This window comes from Salvelinus alpinus, chromosome 10, assembly GCF_045679555.1.
Source record: "Salvelinus alpinus chromosome 10, SLU_Salpinus.1, whole genome shotgun sequence".
Classification (NCBI taxonomy): domain Eukaryota; kingdom Metazoa; phylum Chordata; class Actinopteri; order Salmoniformes; family Salmonidae; genus Salvelinus; species Salvelinus alpinus.
Genome location: NC_092095.1, coordinates 70949783 through 70968187, shown reverse-complemented (window position 1 = coordinate 70968187; position 18405 = coordinate 70949783). Strand labels below are relative to the sequence as shown.

Below are 18405 nucleotides of genomic sequence, written 5' to 3'. Positions count from 1 at the left end.
ACACTACTACATTACCACACACCCTACTACATTACTACACACACACTACTACATTACTACACATACACTAATACATTACTACACACACTACTACACACACACTACTACATTACCACACACACACTACTACATTACTACACACACACTACTACATTACCGCACACACTACTACATTACTACACACACACTACTACACACACTACTGCATTACTACACACACACACACACACACACACACACACACACACACACACACACACACACACACAATTACATTACTACACACACACTACTACATTACCACACACACTACTACATTACCACACACACTACTACATTACTACACACACACTACTACACTACTACACACACACACTACTGCATTACTACACACACACACACAATTGCATTACTACACACACACTACTACATTACCACACACACTACTACATTACTACACACACACTACTGCATTACTACACACACACTACTGCATTACCACACACACTACTACATTACTACACACACACCCACTACTACATTACTACACACACACTCCTGCATTACTACACACACTACTACATTACCACACACACTACTACATTACTACACACACACTAGTACATTTCTACACACACTATTACATTACCGCACACTACACATTACTATATTACCACACACACTCTACTACATTACCACACACTACTACATTACCGCACTCTACTACATTACCGCACTCTACTACATTACTATATTACCACACACACTCTACTACATTACCGCACACTACACATTACTATATTACCACACACACTCTACTACATTACCACACACTACTACATTACCGCACTCTACTACATTACCGCACTCTACTACATTACTATATTACCACACACACTCTACTACATTACCACACACTACTACATTACCGCACTCTACTACATTACCGCACACTACACATTACTATATTACCACACACACTCTACTACATTACCACACACTACTACATTACCACACTCTACTACATTACCGCACTCTACTACATTACCGCACTCTACTACATTACCGCACTCTACTACATTACCGCACTCTACTACATTACCGCACACTACTACATTACCGCACTCTACTACATTACCGCACTCTACTACATTACCGCACACTACTACATTACCGCACACTACTACATTACCGCACTCTACTACATTACCGCACTCTACTACATTACCGCACTCTACTACATTACCGCACTCTACTACATTACCGCACTCTACTACATTACCGCACTCTACTACATTACCACACTCTACTACATTACCACACACTACTACATTACCACACACGCACTGAATTACTTTCCTCTACTCATCACCACAGTCAGACGGCTAGTTTCTATGACAACAGACCTTTCTGTTGTTCCCTCCCAGGTGAAGAGCGTCCACTGTAAAGCAGGAGAGACGGTTGGAGAGGGAGACCTTCTGGTCCAACTGGAGTAGGATCTAACCTACGACCTCTAACCTCTGCCCTCCCACCTCTGACCTCGCTCGCCAGGGATTGGCTTCGAAGTCCGGTTGAAGGAATTCTGGGACAAAGGAATAAACAGGATACTTGTAGACTAGATGGACCGTTCCCCAGTCTGTCCTTGTTGTTTTGTTCTGGTGTTTTGGTCTTCCTGTGGTACTAGTAGAATTTTCCACGCAAAAACTAAAAAACAAGATGGACGCTGTGGACCTGTTTTAGTGCCTTCAGCCTCTGAAAGGAGGATTGTCCTGTTAAATATGACGAATACTGTATATATCACTTAGCTACATGTCACTAATCATGTGTAATGTACTTCCTCGCTAGCCTGGTCCCAGATCTGTTTGTGCCATCTTGCCAGGACATCTGGGACCAGGCTAGCGCCTCACATTTCAATGTAATGAAACACTTGTGTATCAGAGGTTAGGAACCTGGTTATAGTAAAGCGCTACTCCCTTGGGTGGAGTTGCGTTGTCCTTTTTAAAGGACGTCTCTCAACCCCTTGACATTGTAAAGAAATAATGCATTCAGGTGAGACGTTGTGGATGGGGGGGACTTGCTCATGAATATTCATTTTGGGGGCGGGTAAATGTAGTTGTACCTGATCCCCAACACTCTCTCACTGAAGTATACTTACCAGAAGTCCACTGGCACGCTCTGATAATAACATGATGTGCATCGCGAGCAAATACGGCTCTGGAGAGTTACACAGTTGTTATGTGCTGACTTCCAGACATCTATTGCCACCTGCAGTGTAAGTTCGAATCCCTTATGGGGGGGGGGTGTATTTTAAATGTGGACTCATATTTACTGCGGTATTGTGTTGGGAGGAAAGTGAAATCATCACCTTGTAAATGAAGGGGCTCAACTCAATCCAACCCGCATTGCAGTGTTTACGCACTATCTCTTTTTTCCAATGGTCAAATGAACTCACAGACTGGTCTTGGGTACTGTATGAAAACCTACAACTACTACCAGGGCGACCCCTCTCACAGGTATGCTTTCACTTTTCACAATTACAAGTGTGTGTGTGTGGTCACGGGATGAATATAGGAAATAAAGGATTTGAAGAACAAATATATCTTCCCCAGTTGGGATTAGAACTCACAACCATTGAACTATGAGCCAACTGTAGCAGACTGCAGCACCGATCAGTCAAGTTAACATGACCACTGTCGTCTATTGTTACGATGGATGTAGCTATGAATACAGTTGGAAATGGGAAGTTTACATACACCTTAGCCAAATACATTATAACTCAGTTTTTCACAATTCTTGACATTGAATCCTAGTAAAAATTCCCTGTTTTAGGTCAGTTAGGATCACCACTTTATTTTAAGAATGTGAAATGTCAGAATAATAGTAGAGAGAATGATTTATTTCAGCTTTTATTTCTTTCATCACATTCCCAGTGGGCCAGAAGTTTACATTACACTCAATTAGTATTTGGTAGCATTGCCTTTTAAATTGTTTAACTTGGGTCAAATGTTTCGGGTAGCCTTCCACAAGCTTCCCACAATAAGTTGGGTGAATTTTGGCCCATTCCTTCTGACAGAGCTGGTGTAACTGAGTCAGGTTTGTAGGCCTCCTTGCTCGCACACTTTCTGTTCTGCCCACAAATGTTCTATTGGATTGAGGTCAGGGCTTTGTGATGGCCACTCCAATACCTTGACTTTGTTGTCCTTAAGCCATTTTGCCACAACTTCGGAAGTACGCTTGGGGTCATTGTCCATTTGGAAGACCCATTTGCAACCACGCTTTAACTTCCTGACTGATGTCTTGAGATGTTGCTTCAATATATCCACATAATTTTCCTGCCTCATGATGTCATCTATTTTGTGAAGTGCATGAGTCCTTCCTGCAGCAAAGCACCCCACAACATGATGCTGCCCCCCCCCCCGTTCTTCACGGTTGGGATGGTGTTCTTTGGCTTGCAAGCCTCCCCCTTTTTCCTCTAAACGATGCTCATTATGGCCAAACAGTTCTATATTTGTTTCATCAGACCAGAGGACATTTCTCCAAAAAGTACGATCTTTGTCCCCGCTGTTTAAAGGCACAGTGAACTTAGTGTATGTAAACTTCTGACCCACTGGAATTGTAATACAGTGAATTATAAGTGAAATAATCTGTCTGTAAACAATTGTTGGAAAAATGACTTGTCATGCACAAAGTAGATGTCCTAATCGACTTTTCAAAACTATAGTTTGTTAATAAGAAATGTGTGGAGTGGGTGAAAAACGAGTTTTAATGACTCCAACCTAATTGTATGTAAACTTCCGACTTCAACTGTATATACGTATAATTCGTATTTTTTCTTGGTAAACCAGATTGATGTGTGAAACGGTACGCTAAAACGTTGAATTTGGTCATATGCGGGTATGTGCCTTTACTGCCTTTTGTATGTTGTGTAACGTCAGTATTCAAGGAAGCATCATGCTAAATACACTGCTCAAAAAAATAAAGGGAACACTTAAACAACACAATGTAACTCCAAGTCAATCACACTTCTGTGAAATCAAACTGTCCTGGCAGTGCAAGGAGGTGCACTGCCAGAGCCCTGCAAAATGACCTCCAGCAGGCCACAAATGTGCATGTGTCTGCTCAAACGGTCAGAAACAGACTCCATGAGGGTGGTATGAGGGCCCGACGTCCACAGGTGGGGATTGTGCTTACAGCCCAGCACCGTGCAGGACGTTTGGCATTTGCCAGAGAACACCAAGATTGGCAAATTCGCCACTGGCGCCCTGTGCTCTTCACAGATGAAAGCAGGTTCACACTGAGCACATGAGCACATGTGACAGACGTGACAGAGTCTGGAGACGCCGTGGAGAATGTTCTGCTGCCTGCAACATCCTCCAGCATGACCGGTTTGGCAGTGGGTCAGTCATGGTGTGGGGTGGCATTTCTTTGTGGGGCCGCACAGCCCTCCATGTGCTCGCCAGAGGTAGCCTGACTGCCATTAGGTACCGAGATGAGATCCTCAGACCCCTTGTGAGACCATATGCTGACATATGCACATTTGTGGCCTGCTGGAGGTCATTTTGCAGGGCTCTGGCAGTGCACCTCCTTGCACAAAGGCGGAGGTAGCGGTCCTGCTGCTGGGTTGTTGCTCTCCTACGGCCTCCTCCACGTCTCCTGATGTACTGGCCTGTCTCCTGGTAGCGTCTCCATGCTCTGGACACTACGCTGACAGACACAGCAAACCTTTTTGCCACAGCTCGCATTGATGTGCCATCCTGGATGAACTGCACTACCTGAGCCACTTGTGTGGGTTGTAGACTCCGTCTCATGCTACCACTAGAGTGAGAGCACCGCCAGCATTCAAAAGTGACCAAAACATCAGCCAGGAAGCATAGGAACTGAGAAGTGGTCTGTGGTCACCACCTGCAGAATCACTCCTTTTTTGGGGGTGTCTTGCTAATTGCCTATAATTTCCACCTTTTGTCTATTCCATTTGCACAACAGCATGTGAAATTTATTGTCAATCAGTGTTGCTTCCTAAGTGGACAGTTTGATTTCATAGAAGTGTGATTGACTTGGAGTTACATTGTGTTGTTTAAGTGTTCCCTTTATTTTTTTGAGCAGTGTATATTGGCACCCTCCACAACCTGCATCTAGAAGGGAGTGGATTTCATACTGAACCCCTCCCTTTGATGACGTAGGGCGCCTCTACATCACCATTTCAATGGTAGAGATGAACCACTAGGGACAAGGAGATAGATTTAATACTAAAAGACCTGAATATATCACTTTTGCAACAAACTGTCAAAATGAAGACCAGGATTGACGTGTTTCACTATAACTAAGCCTCAAACATCCTGTTTTTTGTCTTGAAAGTTACTCTTTAAATAATGTAGGGACTGGTAGAGGGGTTGGATGTACTGTAGGGACTGGTAGAGGGGCTGGACGTACTGTAGGGACTGGTAGAGGGGTTGGACGTACTGTAGGGACTGGTAGAGGGGTTGGACGTACTGTAGGGACTGGTAGAGGGGTTGGACGTACTGTAGGGACTGGTAGAGGGGTTGGACGTACTGTAGGGACTGGTAGAGGGGCTGGACGTACTGTAGGGACTGGTAGAGGGGTTGGACGTACTGTAGGGACTGGTAGAGGGGTTGGACGTACTGTAGGGACTGGTAGAGGGGCTGGACGTACTGTAGGGACTGGTAGAGGGGCTGGACGTACTGTAGGGACTGGTAGATGGGCTGGACGTACTGTAGGGACTGGTAGAGGGGCTGGACGTACTGTAGGGACTGGTAGAGGGGTTGGACGTACTGTAGGGACTGGTAGAGGGGTTGGACGTACTGTAGGGACTGGTAGAGGGGTTGGACGTACTGTAGGGACTGGTAGAGGGGCTGGACGTACTGTAGGGACTGGTAGAGGGGCTGGACGTACTGTAGGGACTGGTAGAGGGGCTGGGCGTACTGTAGGGACTGGTAGAGGGGTTGGACGTCCTGTAGGGACTGGTAGAGGGGTTGGGCGTCCTGTAGGGACTGGTAGAGGGGTTGGACGTCCTGTAGGGACTGGTAGAGGGGTTGGACGTCCTGTAGGGACTGGTAGAGGGGCTGGACGTACTGTAGGGACTGGTAGAGGGGCTGGGCGTACTGTAGGGACTGGTAGAGGGGTTGGACGTCCTGTAGGGACTGGTAGAGGGGTTGGGCGTCCTGTAGGGACTGGTAGAGGGGTTGGATGTCCTGTAGGGACTGGTAGAGGGGTTGGACGTACGTTAGGGACTGGTAGAGGGGTTGGACGTATTGATCTCTCTCCTCACACACTCACTCTCCCTCATACACCCCAGTGGACCTTTATAGATCGGTTTTGGTTCTATATTGCCTGTGCTTATGTCCCAAATGGCACTCTATGGGCCCTGGTCAAAAGTAGTGCACTTCATAGGATGCTGCTTGTCAGTGTGTGGTGCTTCCATCCCATACTGAGGATGCTGCATGTTCTGTAATGGTGAAACCCCCGACCAGAACAGGACATATGGTTCTGTGACATCATCATTACCCAGGGGTTCCTCTAGAGGAAGCCTACCTTTTTATATATCCTGTGCGTTGTGTCACCTGTGGAGACTTGATTGCTTTAGAGTGTAAAATGTGTATTTTATCTGATTTACCTAGCCTGAGTCCCAGATCTGTTTTGTGCTGTAAAGCCAACTACTATTGGCATCATGTCATGTGTAGTTGACTAAACAGATCTGGGACTCAGTCTACTGATGACCTCCTGTTGAAGGCAGAAGAGCTTGAGACGGCCCTGGCCCAAAGTAGGCCACTATATAAGGAATAGATTGGCTGCTTGGTGTCAAAGTTCAAAGATCAGGACTCACAGTACAGCAGAGCTCTGAATGAGACGCCAGGCTTTAAGGAATGTAGACTTACACCTCTAAATCATGATATGTTTGTACTGGTTTTTGGAGCTCATTTTGTAATAAAAGAGAGATGATTGGAACGATGTTGAACTACACGGTCTGACTCAGATGTACCAAAGCTGAACCACAGAATAGAATTCCTTGTTTTATATATCAACAGTTTTCTTTAACATATTTCTACTAATCATGAACAAAATATTTCCCCACGGAACAATGTATTCAGTGGCTGAAGGCATGTGATGTCCTTTTCACAGAGCACTGTGATTGGCTTAACTCGGGGGTCAGGTAGGTGCTGGGGGTCATCGTCATGGTTACCAGATGCACACTGTTTTGATTGGAGGTACTTCCCTAGAAACTAAAAACATCAGGAAGCATCTGAAAAGCAGCCTCTTAGATCGTTATGTTCCATTCAGATAACACCCTCTGCTGCTCTTCAGTTTTCACTCAGACAACACCCTCTGCTGCTCTTCAGTTTTCACTCGGACAACACCCTCTGCTGCTCTTCAGTTTTCACTCGGACAACACCCTCTGCTGCTCTTCAGTTTTCACTCAGACAACACCCTCTGCTGCTCTTCAGTTTTCACTCAGACAACACCCTCTGCTGCTCTTCAGTTTTCACTCAGACAACACCCTCTGCTGCTCTTCAGTTTTCACTCAGACAACACCCTCTGCTGCTCTTCAGTTTTCACTCAGACAACACCCTCTGCTGCTCTTCAGTTTTCACTCAGACAACACCCTCTGCTGCTCTTCAGTTTTCACTCGGACAACACCCTCTGCTGCTCTTCAGTTTTCACTCAGACAACACCCTCTGCTGCTCTTCAGTTTTCACTCAGACAACACCCTCTGCTGCTCTTCAGTTTTCACTCAGACAACACCCTCTGCTGCTCTTCAGTTTTCACTCAGACAACACCCTCTGCTGCTCTTCAGTTTTCACTCAGACAACACCCTCTGCTGCTCTTCAGTTTTCACTCAGACAACACCCTCTGCTGCTCTTCAGTTTTCACTCAGACAACACCCTCTGCTGCTCTTCAGTTTTCACTCGGACAACACCCTCTGCTGCTCTTCAGTTTTCACTCGGACAACACCCTCTGCTGCTCTTCAGTTTTCACTCGGACAACACCCTCTGCTGCTCTTCAGTTTTCACTCGGACAACACCCTCTGCTGCTCTTCAGTTTTCACTCAGGCTACTTGCTGCAGTCCATGTCACACATGAAACCCTTTTACTGCCATCGGTGGTGTTATCAAAGATCATATGGATTCACTTCTCATAGAGATGCCAACCTTTACTAAGTTGGATGGACCTGACAGAACAGACAGGTTTTGAGTCAAGTCCATTCCAACCTGCTCACTGTGTTCTACTAGAGACACATCATGATTTAACCTTTGTGTTTCTTATGCTGGGAAGATGTACACTGCTCAAAAAAATAAAGGGAACACTTAAACAACACAATGTAACTCCAAGTCAATCACACTTCTATGAAATCAAACTGTCCACTTAGGAAGCAACACTGATTGACAATAAATTTCACATGCTGTTGTGCAAATGGAATAGACAAAAGGTGGAAATTATAGGCAATTAGCAAGACACCCCCAAAAAAGGAGTGATTCTGCAGGTGGTGACCACAGACCACTTCTCAGTTCCTATGCTTCCTGGCTGATGTTTTGGTCACTTTTGAATGCTGGCGGTGCTCTCACTCTAGTGGTAGCATGAGACGGAGTCTACAACCCACACAAGTGGCTCAGGTAGTGCAGTTCATCCAGGATGGCACATCAATGCGAGCTGTGGCAAAAAGGTTTGCTGTGTCTGTCAGCGTAGTGTCCAGAGCATGGAGGCGCTACCAGGAGACAGGCCAGTACATCAGGAGACGTGGAGGAGGCCGTAGGAGGGCAACAACTCAGCAGCAGGACCGCTACCTCCGCCTTTGTGCCAGGAGGTGCACTGCCAGAGCCCTGCAAAATGACCTCCAGCAGGCCACAAATGTGCATGTGTCTGCTCAAACGGTCAGAAACAGACTCCATGAGGGTGGTATGAGGGCCCGACGTCCACAGGTGGGGGTTGTGCTTACAGCCCAGCACCGTGCAGGACGTTTGGCATTTGCCAGAGAACACCAAGATTGGCAAATTTGCCACTGGCGCCCTGTGCTCTTCACAGATGAAAGCAGGTTCACACTGAGCACATGAGCACATGTGACAGACGTGACAGAGTCTGGAGACGCCGTGGAGAACGTTCTGCTGCCTGCAACATCCTCCAGGATGACCGGTTTGGCGGTGGGTCAGTCATGGTGTGGGGTGGCATTTCTTTGTGGGGCCGCACAGCCCTCCATGTGCTCGCCAGAGGTAGCCTGACTGCCATTAGGTACCGAGATGAGATCCTCAGACCCCTTGTGAGACCATATGCTGACACATGCACATTTGTGGCCTGCTGGAGGTCATTTTGCAGGGCTCTGGCAGTGCACCTCCTGGCACAAAGGCGGAGGTAGCGGTCCTGCTGCTGAGTTGTTGCCCTCCTACGGCCTCCTCCACGTCTCCTGATGTACTGGCCTGTCTCCTGGTAGCGCCTCCATGCTCTGGACACTACGCTGACAGACACAGCAAACCTTTTTGCCACAGCTCGCATTGATGTGCCATCCTGGATGAACTGCACTACCTGAGCCACTTGTGTGGGTTGTAGACTCCGTCTCATGCTACCACTAGAGTGAGAGCACCGCCAGCATTCAAAAGTGACCAAAACATCAGCCAGGAAGCATAGGAACTGAGTGGTCTGTGGTCACCACCTGCAGAATCACTCCTTTTTTGGGGGTGTCTTGCTAATTGCCTATAATTTCCACCTTTTGTCTATTCCATTTGCACAACAGCATGTGAAATGTATTGTCAATCAGTGTTGCTTCCTAAGTGGACAGTTTGATTTCATAGAAGTGTGATTGACTTGGAGTTACATTGTGTTGTTTAAGTGTTCCCTTTATTTTTTTGAGCAGTGTATATAAAGCTGTATATAAATTACTCTGGGAAGATGTAAAGCTGTATATAAATTACTCTGGGAAGATGTAAAGCTGTATATAAATTACTCTGGGAAGACGTAAAGCTGTATATAAATTACTCTGGGAAGATGTAAAGCTGTATATAAATTACTCTGGGAAGATGTAAAGCTGTATATAAATTACTCTGGGAAGACGTAAAGCTGTATATAAATTACTCTGGGAAGATGTAAAGCTGTATATAAATTACTCTGGGAAGACGTAAAGCTGGATATAAATTACTCTGGGAAGATGTAAAGCTGTATATAAATTACTCTGGGAAGACGTAAAGCTGTATATAAATTACTCTGGGAAGATGTAAAGCTGTATATAAATTACTCTGGGAAGACGTAAAGCTGGATATAAATTACTCTGGGAAGACGTAAAGCTGTATATAAATTACTCTGGGAAGATGTAAAGCTGTATATAAATTACTCTGGGAAGATGTAAAGCTGTATATAAATTACTCTGGGAAGACGTAAAGCTGGATATAAATTACTCTGGGAAGAAGTAAAGCTGGATATAAATTACTCTGGAAAGACGTAAAGCTGGATATAAATTACTCTGGGAAGACGTAAAGCTGGATATAAATTACTCTGGGAAGACGTAAAGCTGGATATAAATTACTCTGGGAAGATGTAAAGCTGTATATGAATTACTCTGGGAAGACGTAAAGCTGTATATAAATTACTCTGGGAAGACGTAAAGCTGTATATAAATTACTCTGGGAAGACGTAAAGCTGTATATGAATTACTCTGGGAAGACGTAAAGCTGGATATAAATTACTCTGGGAAGACGTAAAGCTGGATATAAATTACTCTGGGAAGACGTAAAGCTGTATATGAATTACTCTGGGAAGACGTAAAGCTGGATATGAATTACTCTGGGAAGACGTAAAGCTGGATATAAATTACTCTGGGAAGATGTAAAGCTGGATATAAATTACTCTGGGAAGACGTAAAGCTGTCTGTGATGTCTCTGCCATGTCTCATCGTTGACAGGAAGGAATCATATTCCAATATGAATAATTCAACTGTTAATGCGTTACCACATACTTTAGGCTACTCCAAACTAACCTCGGGTCAGTGGCGTACTATTCAAGCTCTTCATAAGGAGACCGCTTGTGTTTTGTTTTGAAACTTCATCTCAGTCTGCATCCCAAATAGCAACCTGTTCCCTGTACAGTCCACTAGTTTTGACCAGGTCCCATCGTGTTCTGGTCAAAAGTAGTGCACTATGTAGGGAATAGGGTGCCATTTGGGATGCAGGCTGAATTGTCATTGTGAACAGCTAATGTAAGAAGGTATTAGTGTTATGGACTGTCACTGTACTGAACTGTGCTCCTGTCTGTCATCATAGTAATTAGAAAGGTATATTTATCTGTGAGGACTGCAGCTTCCTGACAGGAGTGTTGCTCCAGGCTACATAGTAGATCACATCAGATCAGTGCCATCTATCACAGCTCCCTCTAAGCAGAGTCCTATATAGAGAGAAATGGCTCTGCCTCACACATCCTTCCTGCTACATCAGACCACCACACACAGATCTGGAAATCCCGCTTTATTACATCAAGGCTGTCAAAACACAGGAAACTGGCAAATCTCTCTCTCTCTGCCCTCCGCCTCTCCATCGTCTCCCCCTCACCCACACTCTCCCCCTCACCCACACTCTCCCCCTCACCCACACTCTCCCCCTCACCCACACTCTCCCCCTCACCCACACTCTCCCCCTCACCCACACTCTCCCCCTCACCCACACTCTCCCCCTCACCCACACTCTCACCCTCACCCACACTCTCCCCCTCACCCACACTCTCCCCCTCACCACACTCTCCCCCTCACCCACACTCTCACCCTCACCCACACTCTCCCCCTCACCCACACTCTCCCCCTCACCACACTCTCCCCCTCACCCACACTCTCCCCCTCACCCACACTCTCCCCCTCACCCACACTCTCCCCCTCACCCACACCCTCACCCACACTCTCCCCCTCCCCCTCACCCACACCCTCACCCACACTCTCCCCCTCACCCACACTCTCCCCCTCACCCACACTCTCCCCCTCACCCACACTCTACCCCTCACCCACACTCTCCCCCTCACCCACACTCTCCCCCTCACCCTCACCCACACTCTACCCCTCACCCACACTCTCCCCCTCACCCACACTCTCACCCTCACCCACACTCTACCCCTCACCCTCACCCACACTCTCCCCCTCACCCACACTCTCCCCCTCACCCACACTCTCCCCCTCACCCTCACCCACACTCTACCCCTCACCCACACTCTCCCCCTCACCCACACTCTCCCCCTCACCCTCACCCACACCCTCCCCCTCACCCACACTCTCCCCCTCACCCTCACCCTCACCCACACTCTCCCCCTCACCCACACCCACACTCTCCCCCTCACCCTCACCCTCACCCACACTCTACCTCTCACCCACACTCTCCCCCTCACCCACACTCTCCCTCTCGCTCCTTCATCTTTCTGTCCCAGGCAGCATTGAGTAACTTCATGTAAATCTCTGTGAAGCAGCAGCAACGTCTCCCAGTCCTCCATTCAAGCTCCCAAAACGAGGCCACACACCCCTCTCTCTCGTATGTCTGCCTCTTGTTGTTGTAACGTAACAAAGTTAGGCCTCAGTTGAAGCCTCAGACCGTAGTGACTCTCATGACCAGCTCCCGGCTGCTGTTGCTGGGCTGCGGAGGCTGGGGTTGGACTTGAGTGGGGCGGGGCTGTTGCTGCGTTGTCCAGAGGTGCTGGGTGAGCAGGTGGAGGATGTTGTACGCACAGTGGTGGTCCGGCAGGGATGGTGGCCCCCCGTTGCTCTGCTCCGACATTGAGTCCTGCGTCGTCACCGTCGTCAGGCTGGCGGTGGCGGCCGTTGCCACGGTGTAGCCAGGCGCGGAGGCGGCCACCGCCGCCATGAGGGAGGAGGTGGAGGGGGAGACCATGTCATCCCCCGGCTCTGCCCCGGGAGGAGCACTCGTCCTGGGGTTGGGCAGGGCCAGGTGCCTGGGCGTGAGCCTGGATTTCTGGTGGTCCTCAGTGTCTTTGATCTTGTCGTAGTTGAGCACCTTCCACTGCTGGTTCACTGCCTGCCAGCGGTTAAAGATCCTGAACACTGAGGGGCCTTCATGGACGATCAGCGCTTGAACGAGAGAGAAGAAGAGGGGGAGGTTGTCAGTTACACATGAATATATCCTGAATCCAACATGCCTTGGTAGTGTTCATAAATCAAACAGTCCTCCAGAGCTCTGTCTGGGGAGTCATATATGTCCCACCTCAAGTGTTCTGATTGGAGAAGAGGGAATGGAAGAGGGGAGGAGGAGAGGAGGAGGGAGGTGTATTCCATAGGGGACTACGTTGCAAACAAGTAGAATTGATTTATCGTGTTATCCCCTGGGTTGTGTATCTTTTCCCCCAATAAATCAATCAAGGAAGAAGAAGAGGAGGAGGAGTTCCTCTGTGTGCCGGCCTCACCGATGCAGACGAGGTCCATGAATCCGTACATGGCATAGCAGATCTGGAAGAGCAGGTCCTGGCGCTGCCACTTGGCTGAGGGGCTGAGGGAGGACCACACCAGCCAGGAGATAGAGGACATGAGGAACAGGCTGCCCAGCACGGCCGCAGCGATCTGGACCTTCTCTATCACAGTCAGAGAGATGGCCTGCCACTGTGGGGAGAGAGAGTACATCATCACCCCATACTGTTCATACACACTATACACTAGTATTAATACTAGTGTATAGTGTGTATGAATAGTATGCAGCACTGCAGAGAGAGAGGGTTAATACTAGTGTATAGTGTGTATGAATAGTATGCAGCACTGCAGAGAGAGAGAGTTAATACTAGTGTATAGTGTGTATGAATAGTATGCAGCACTGCAGAGAGAGAGAGAGGGTTAATACTAGTGTATAGTGTGTATGAACAGTATGCAGCACTGCAGAGAGAGAGAGGGTTAATACTAGTGTATAGGGTGTATGAATAGTATGCAGCACTGCAGAGAGAGAGAGAGGGTTAATACTAGTGTATAGTGTGTATGAACAGTATGCAGCACTGCAGAGAGAGAGAGGGTTAATACTAGTGTATAGTGTGTATGAAAAGTATGCAGCACTGCAGAGAGAGAGGGTTAATAGTGTGTATGAATAGTATGCAGCACTGCAGAGAGAGAGAGAGGGTTAATACTAGTGTATAGTGTGTATGAACAGTATGCAGCACTGCAGAGAGAGAGAGGGTTAATACTAGTGTATAGTGTGTATGAATAGTATGCAGCACTGCAGAGAGAGAGAGGGGGTTAATACTAGTGTATAGTGTGTATGAATAGTATGCAGCACTGCAGAGAGAGAGAGATGGTTAATACTAGTGTATAGTGTGTATGAATAGTATGCAGCACTGCAGAGAGAGAGGGTTAATACTAGTGTATAGTGTGTATGAACAGTATGCAGCACTGCAGAGAGAGAGAGAGGGCTAATACTAGTGTATAGTGTGTATGAACAGTATGCAGCACTGCAGAGAGAGAGATGGTTAATACTAGTGTATAGTGTGTATGAATAGTATGCAGCACTGCAGAGAGAGAGAGGGTTAATACTAGTGTATAGTGTGTATGAACAGTATGCAGCACTGCAGAGAGAGAGGGTTAATACTAGTGTATAGTGTGTATGAACAGTATGCAGCACTGCAGAGAGAGAGGGTTAATACTAGTGTATAGTGTGTATGAATAGTATACAGCACTGCAGAGAGAGAGAGATGGTTTTAACCCTCTCTCTCTCTCTGCAGTGCTGTGTGATATGCCCCCAATTAGAGCTCTCCTCTTCATCCCCTAAGACCCTCCCCCTTGACTCAAGTCCAAGAGCTCGTGAGTCCCATCACGGCTGTCCCTACCTGGAGCGGGTTGTTGGTGCTGATGGCCACCACGTGGTACTTGTAGTAGCAGAGCTCACAGCTCCAGGAGCCCCTTTCACTGATCCACTTGATGAGGCAGGGCTCATGGGTACAGCGGACCGACCCACTGCAGCGACACGGGCTCAGCAGCTCCCCCTGCGGGACACAAAGGAAAACGCTGCTATTGGTTTGTCTTAGTGAGCCAGCTGAGTGTCGGCCAGGGTGCTGACCAATGATTTATATATACGCTGGATGACTGATAGGGGTGCTGACCAATGATTTATATATACGCTGGATGACTGATAGGGAACGCTGACCAATGATTTATATATACGCTGGATGACTGATAGGGGACGCTGACCAATGATTTATATATACGCTGGATGACTGATAGGGGACGCTGACCAATGATTTATATATACGCTGGATGACTGATAGGGGTGCTGACCAATGATTTATATATACGCTGGATGACTGATAGGGGACGCTGACCAATGATTTATATATACGCTGGATGACTGATAGGGGGTGCTGACCAATGATTTATATATACGCTGGATGACTGATAGGGGACGCTGACCAATGATTTATATATACGCTGGATGACTGATAGGGGCGCTGACCAATGATTTATATATACGCTGGATGACTGATAGGGGGTGCTGACCAATGATTTATATATACGCTGGATGACTGATAGGGGACACTGACCAATGATTTATATATACGCTGGATGACTGATAGGGGACGCTGACCAATGATTTATATATACGCTGGATGACTGATAGGGGACGCTGACCAATGATTTATATATACGCTGGATGACTGATAGGGGTGCTGACCAATGATTTATATATACGCTGGATGACTGATAGGGGACGCTGACCAATGATTTATATATACGCTGGATGACTGATAGGGGACGCTGACCAATGATTTATATATACGCTGGATGACTGATAGAGGTGCTGACCAATGATTTATATATACGCTGGATGACTGATAGGGGTGCTGACCAATGATTTATATATACGCTGGATGACTGATAGGGGGTGCTGACCAATGATTTATATATACGCTGGATGACTGATAGGGGACACTGACCAATGATTTATATATACGCTGGATGACTGATAGAGGTGCTGACCAATGATTTATATATACGCTGGATGACTGATAGGGGTGCTGACCAATGATTTATATATACGCTGGATGACTGATAGGGGACGCTGACCAATGATTTATATATACGCTGGATGACTGATAGGGGTGCTGACCAATGATTTATATATACGCTGGATGACTGATAGGGGACGCTGACCAATGATTTATATATACGCTGGATGACTGATAGGGGACGCTGACCAATGATTTATATATACGCTGGATGACTGATAGGGGGTGCTGACCAATGATTTATATATACGCTGGATGACTGATAGGGGTGCTGACCAATGATTTATATATACGCTGGATGACTGATAGGGGGTGCTGACCAATGATTTATATATACGCTGGATGACTGATAGGGGTGCTGACCAATGATTTATATATACGCTGGATGACTGATAGGGGGTGCTGACCAATGATTTATATATACGCTGGATGACTGATAGGGGACACTGACCAATGATTTATATATACGCTGGATGACTGATAGAGGTGCTGACCAATGATTTATATATACGCTGGATGACTGATAGGGGTGCTGACCAATGATTTATATATACGCTGGATGACTGATAGGGGACGCTGACCAATGATTTATATATACGCTGGATGACTGATAGGGGTGCTGACCAATGATTTATATATACGCTGGATGACTGATAGGGGACGCTGACCAATGATTTATATATACGCTGGATGACTGATAGGGGGTGCTGACCAATGATTTATATATACGCTGGATGACTGATAGGGGTGCTGACCAATGATTTATATATACGCTGGATGACTGATAGGGGGTGCTGACCAATGATTTATATATACGCTGGATGACTGATAGGGGACGCTGACCAATGATTTATATATACGCTGGATGACTGATAGGGGGTGCTGACCAATGATTTATATATACGCTGGATGACTGATAGGGGACGCTGACCAATGATTTATATATACGCTGGATGACTGATAGGGGGTGCTGACCAATGATTTATATATACGCTGGATGACTGATAGGGGTGCTGACCAATGATTTATATATACGCTGGATGACTGATAGGGGGTGCTGACCAATGATTTATATATACGCTGGATGACTGATAGGGGACGCTGACCAATGATTTATATATACGCTGGATGACTGATAGGGGGTGCTGACCAATGATTTATATATACGCTGGATGACTGATAGGGGTGCTGACCAATGATTTATATATACGCTGGATGACTGATAGGGGTGCTGACCAATGATTTATATTTACGCTGGATGACTGATAAGGGGTGCTGACCAATGATTTATATATACGCTGGATGACTGATAGGGGTGCTGACCAATGATTTATATATACGCTGGATGACTGATAAGGGGTGCTGACCAATGATTTATATATACGCTGGATGACTGATAGGGGGTGCTGACCAATGATTTATATATACGCTGGATAACTGATAAGGGGTGCTGACCAATGATTTATATATACGCTGGATGACTGATAGGGGGTGCTGACCAATGATTTATATATACGCTGGATAACTGATAGGGGGTGCTGACCAATGATTTATATATACGCTGGATGACTGATAGGGACGCTGTGTTGAAGCCATCGCCCTCCATCGTGACACTCCTACACCGGTGTCAAAAATATTTTGGAAGCTAAAGAAATGCATTTATTAATGTCTACATTTGTCTTTGTTTTTGCCACGTTTATTCTATTGCAGACACCTTAATGCATACTTTTAAATGATATTATGTGAGATAAACATATTATATATAAAAACATTTTCCTTAAAGTATATATTTGTTACAATACTAATGTTACTGTCCACACTAAAATAAAAAATACTTAAATACATGTACTTTTGTCCTTGAAACGTTTCATTGAAATACTGTAGAATTCCATTCATTCCTATGGACGTCTGTTCCTACTGGGGAGTACCAATATGGCCGACACATGGCTTCAAGGCCTCTCATTGGCCAATACATAGCATCAGCAATCCAGGGTTTATATACATAATTGGTGCTGCCACAGGGTTAATCTGGCACCCTATTCTCTATATAGTGCATCACTTTTAGCCAGAGCAGGAGTAGTGCAAAATGTAGGGAATAGGGAACCATTTTGGACGAAGCCACATTCTCTCTACATGTCCAATGCACCTACAGTTCTGGAGAACGGTCGTTCTGAAGCCTTGTCTCTAGTTACCAGTAACGTGCCCTTCAGGTCTGCACCTACAGGTCCTCACTAACTCTAACTGTATCTGTCACAGTGTGGATTCTACAGCGTGTTTCCTACAGACAGACAGACAGACAGACAGACAGACAGACAGACAGGGCTGGGGTTTCTGCTTACCTCCCAAACCTCCCAAAGCTCATGTAATCTGTTTGAACAGAGACCTCAGAGATGAATCCTTAACGCTCTTATCTTGTTATGTGTGAAAGTTTGTGTGTGTG

The 18405-nt window shown here is 46.4% G+C and overlaps 2 protein-coding genes across 2 annotated transcripts in view; one reads left to right on the top strand and one right to left on the bottom strand.

Moving 5' to 3' along the window:
• Window positions 1-6966, top strand: part of LOC139532796 (propionyl-CoA carboxylase alpha chain, mitochondrial-like) — a gene marked incomplete at its 5' end in the record, with an annotated part of 54817 nt that extends 47851 nt beyond the window's left edge. The window contains 1 exon segment of the mRNA XM_071330853.1: window positions 1428-6966. Coding sequence (XP_071186954.1) covers window positions 1428-1496 — 69 coding nt within the window.
• Window positions 6967-12327: 5361 nt separating this feature from the next.
• The window catches only part of LOC139532795 (E3 ubiquitin-protein ligase MARCHF4-like), a 15823-nt gene continuing 9745 nt past the window's right edge, over window positions 12328-18405 (bottom strand). Inside the window, exons 2-4 of the mRNA XM_071330852.1 lie at window positions 14790-14945; window positions 13389-13581; window positions 12328-13056 (exon numbers count right to left, since the gene is read on the bottom strand). Coding sequence (XP_071186953.1) covers window positions 12557-13056; window positions 13389-13581; window positions 14790-14945 — 849 coding nt within the window. The 3' untranslated portion in view covers window positions 12328-12556. The remainder of the gene's footprint in view (window positions 13057-13388; window positions 13582-14789; window positions 14946-18405) is intronic.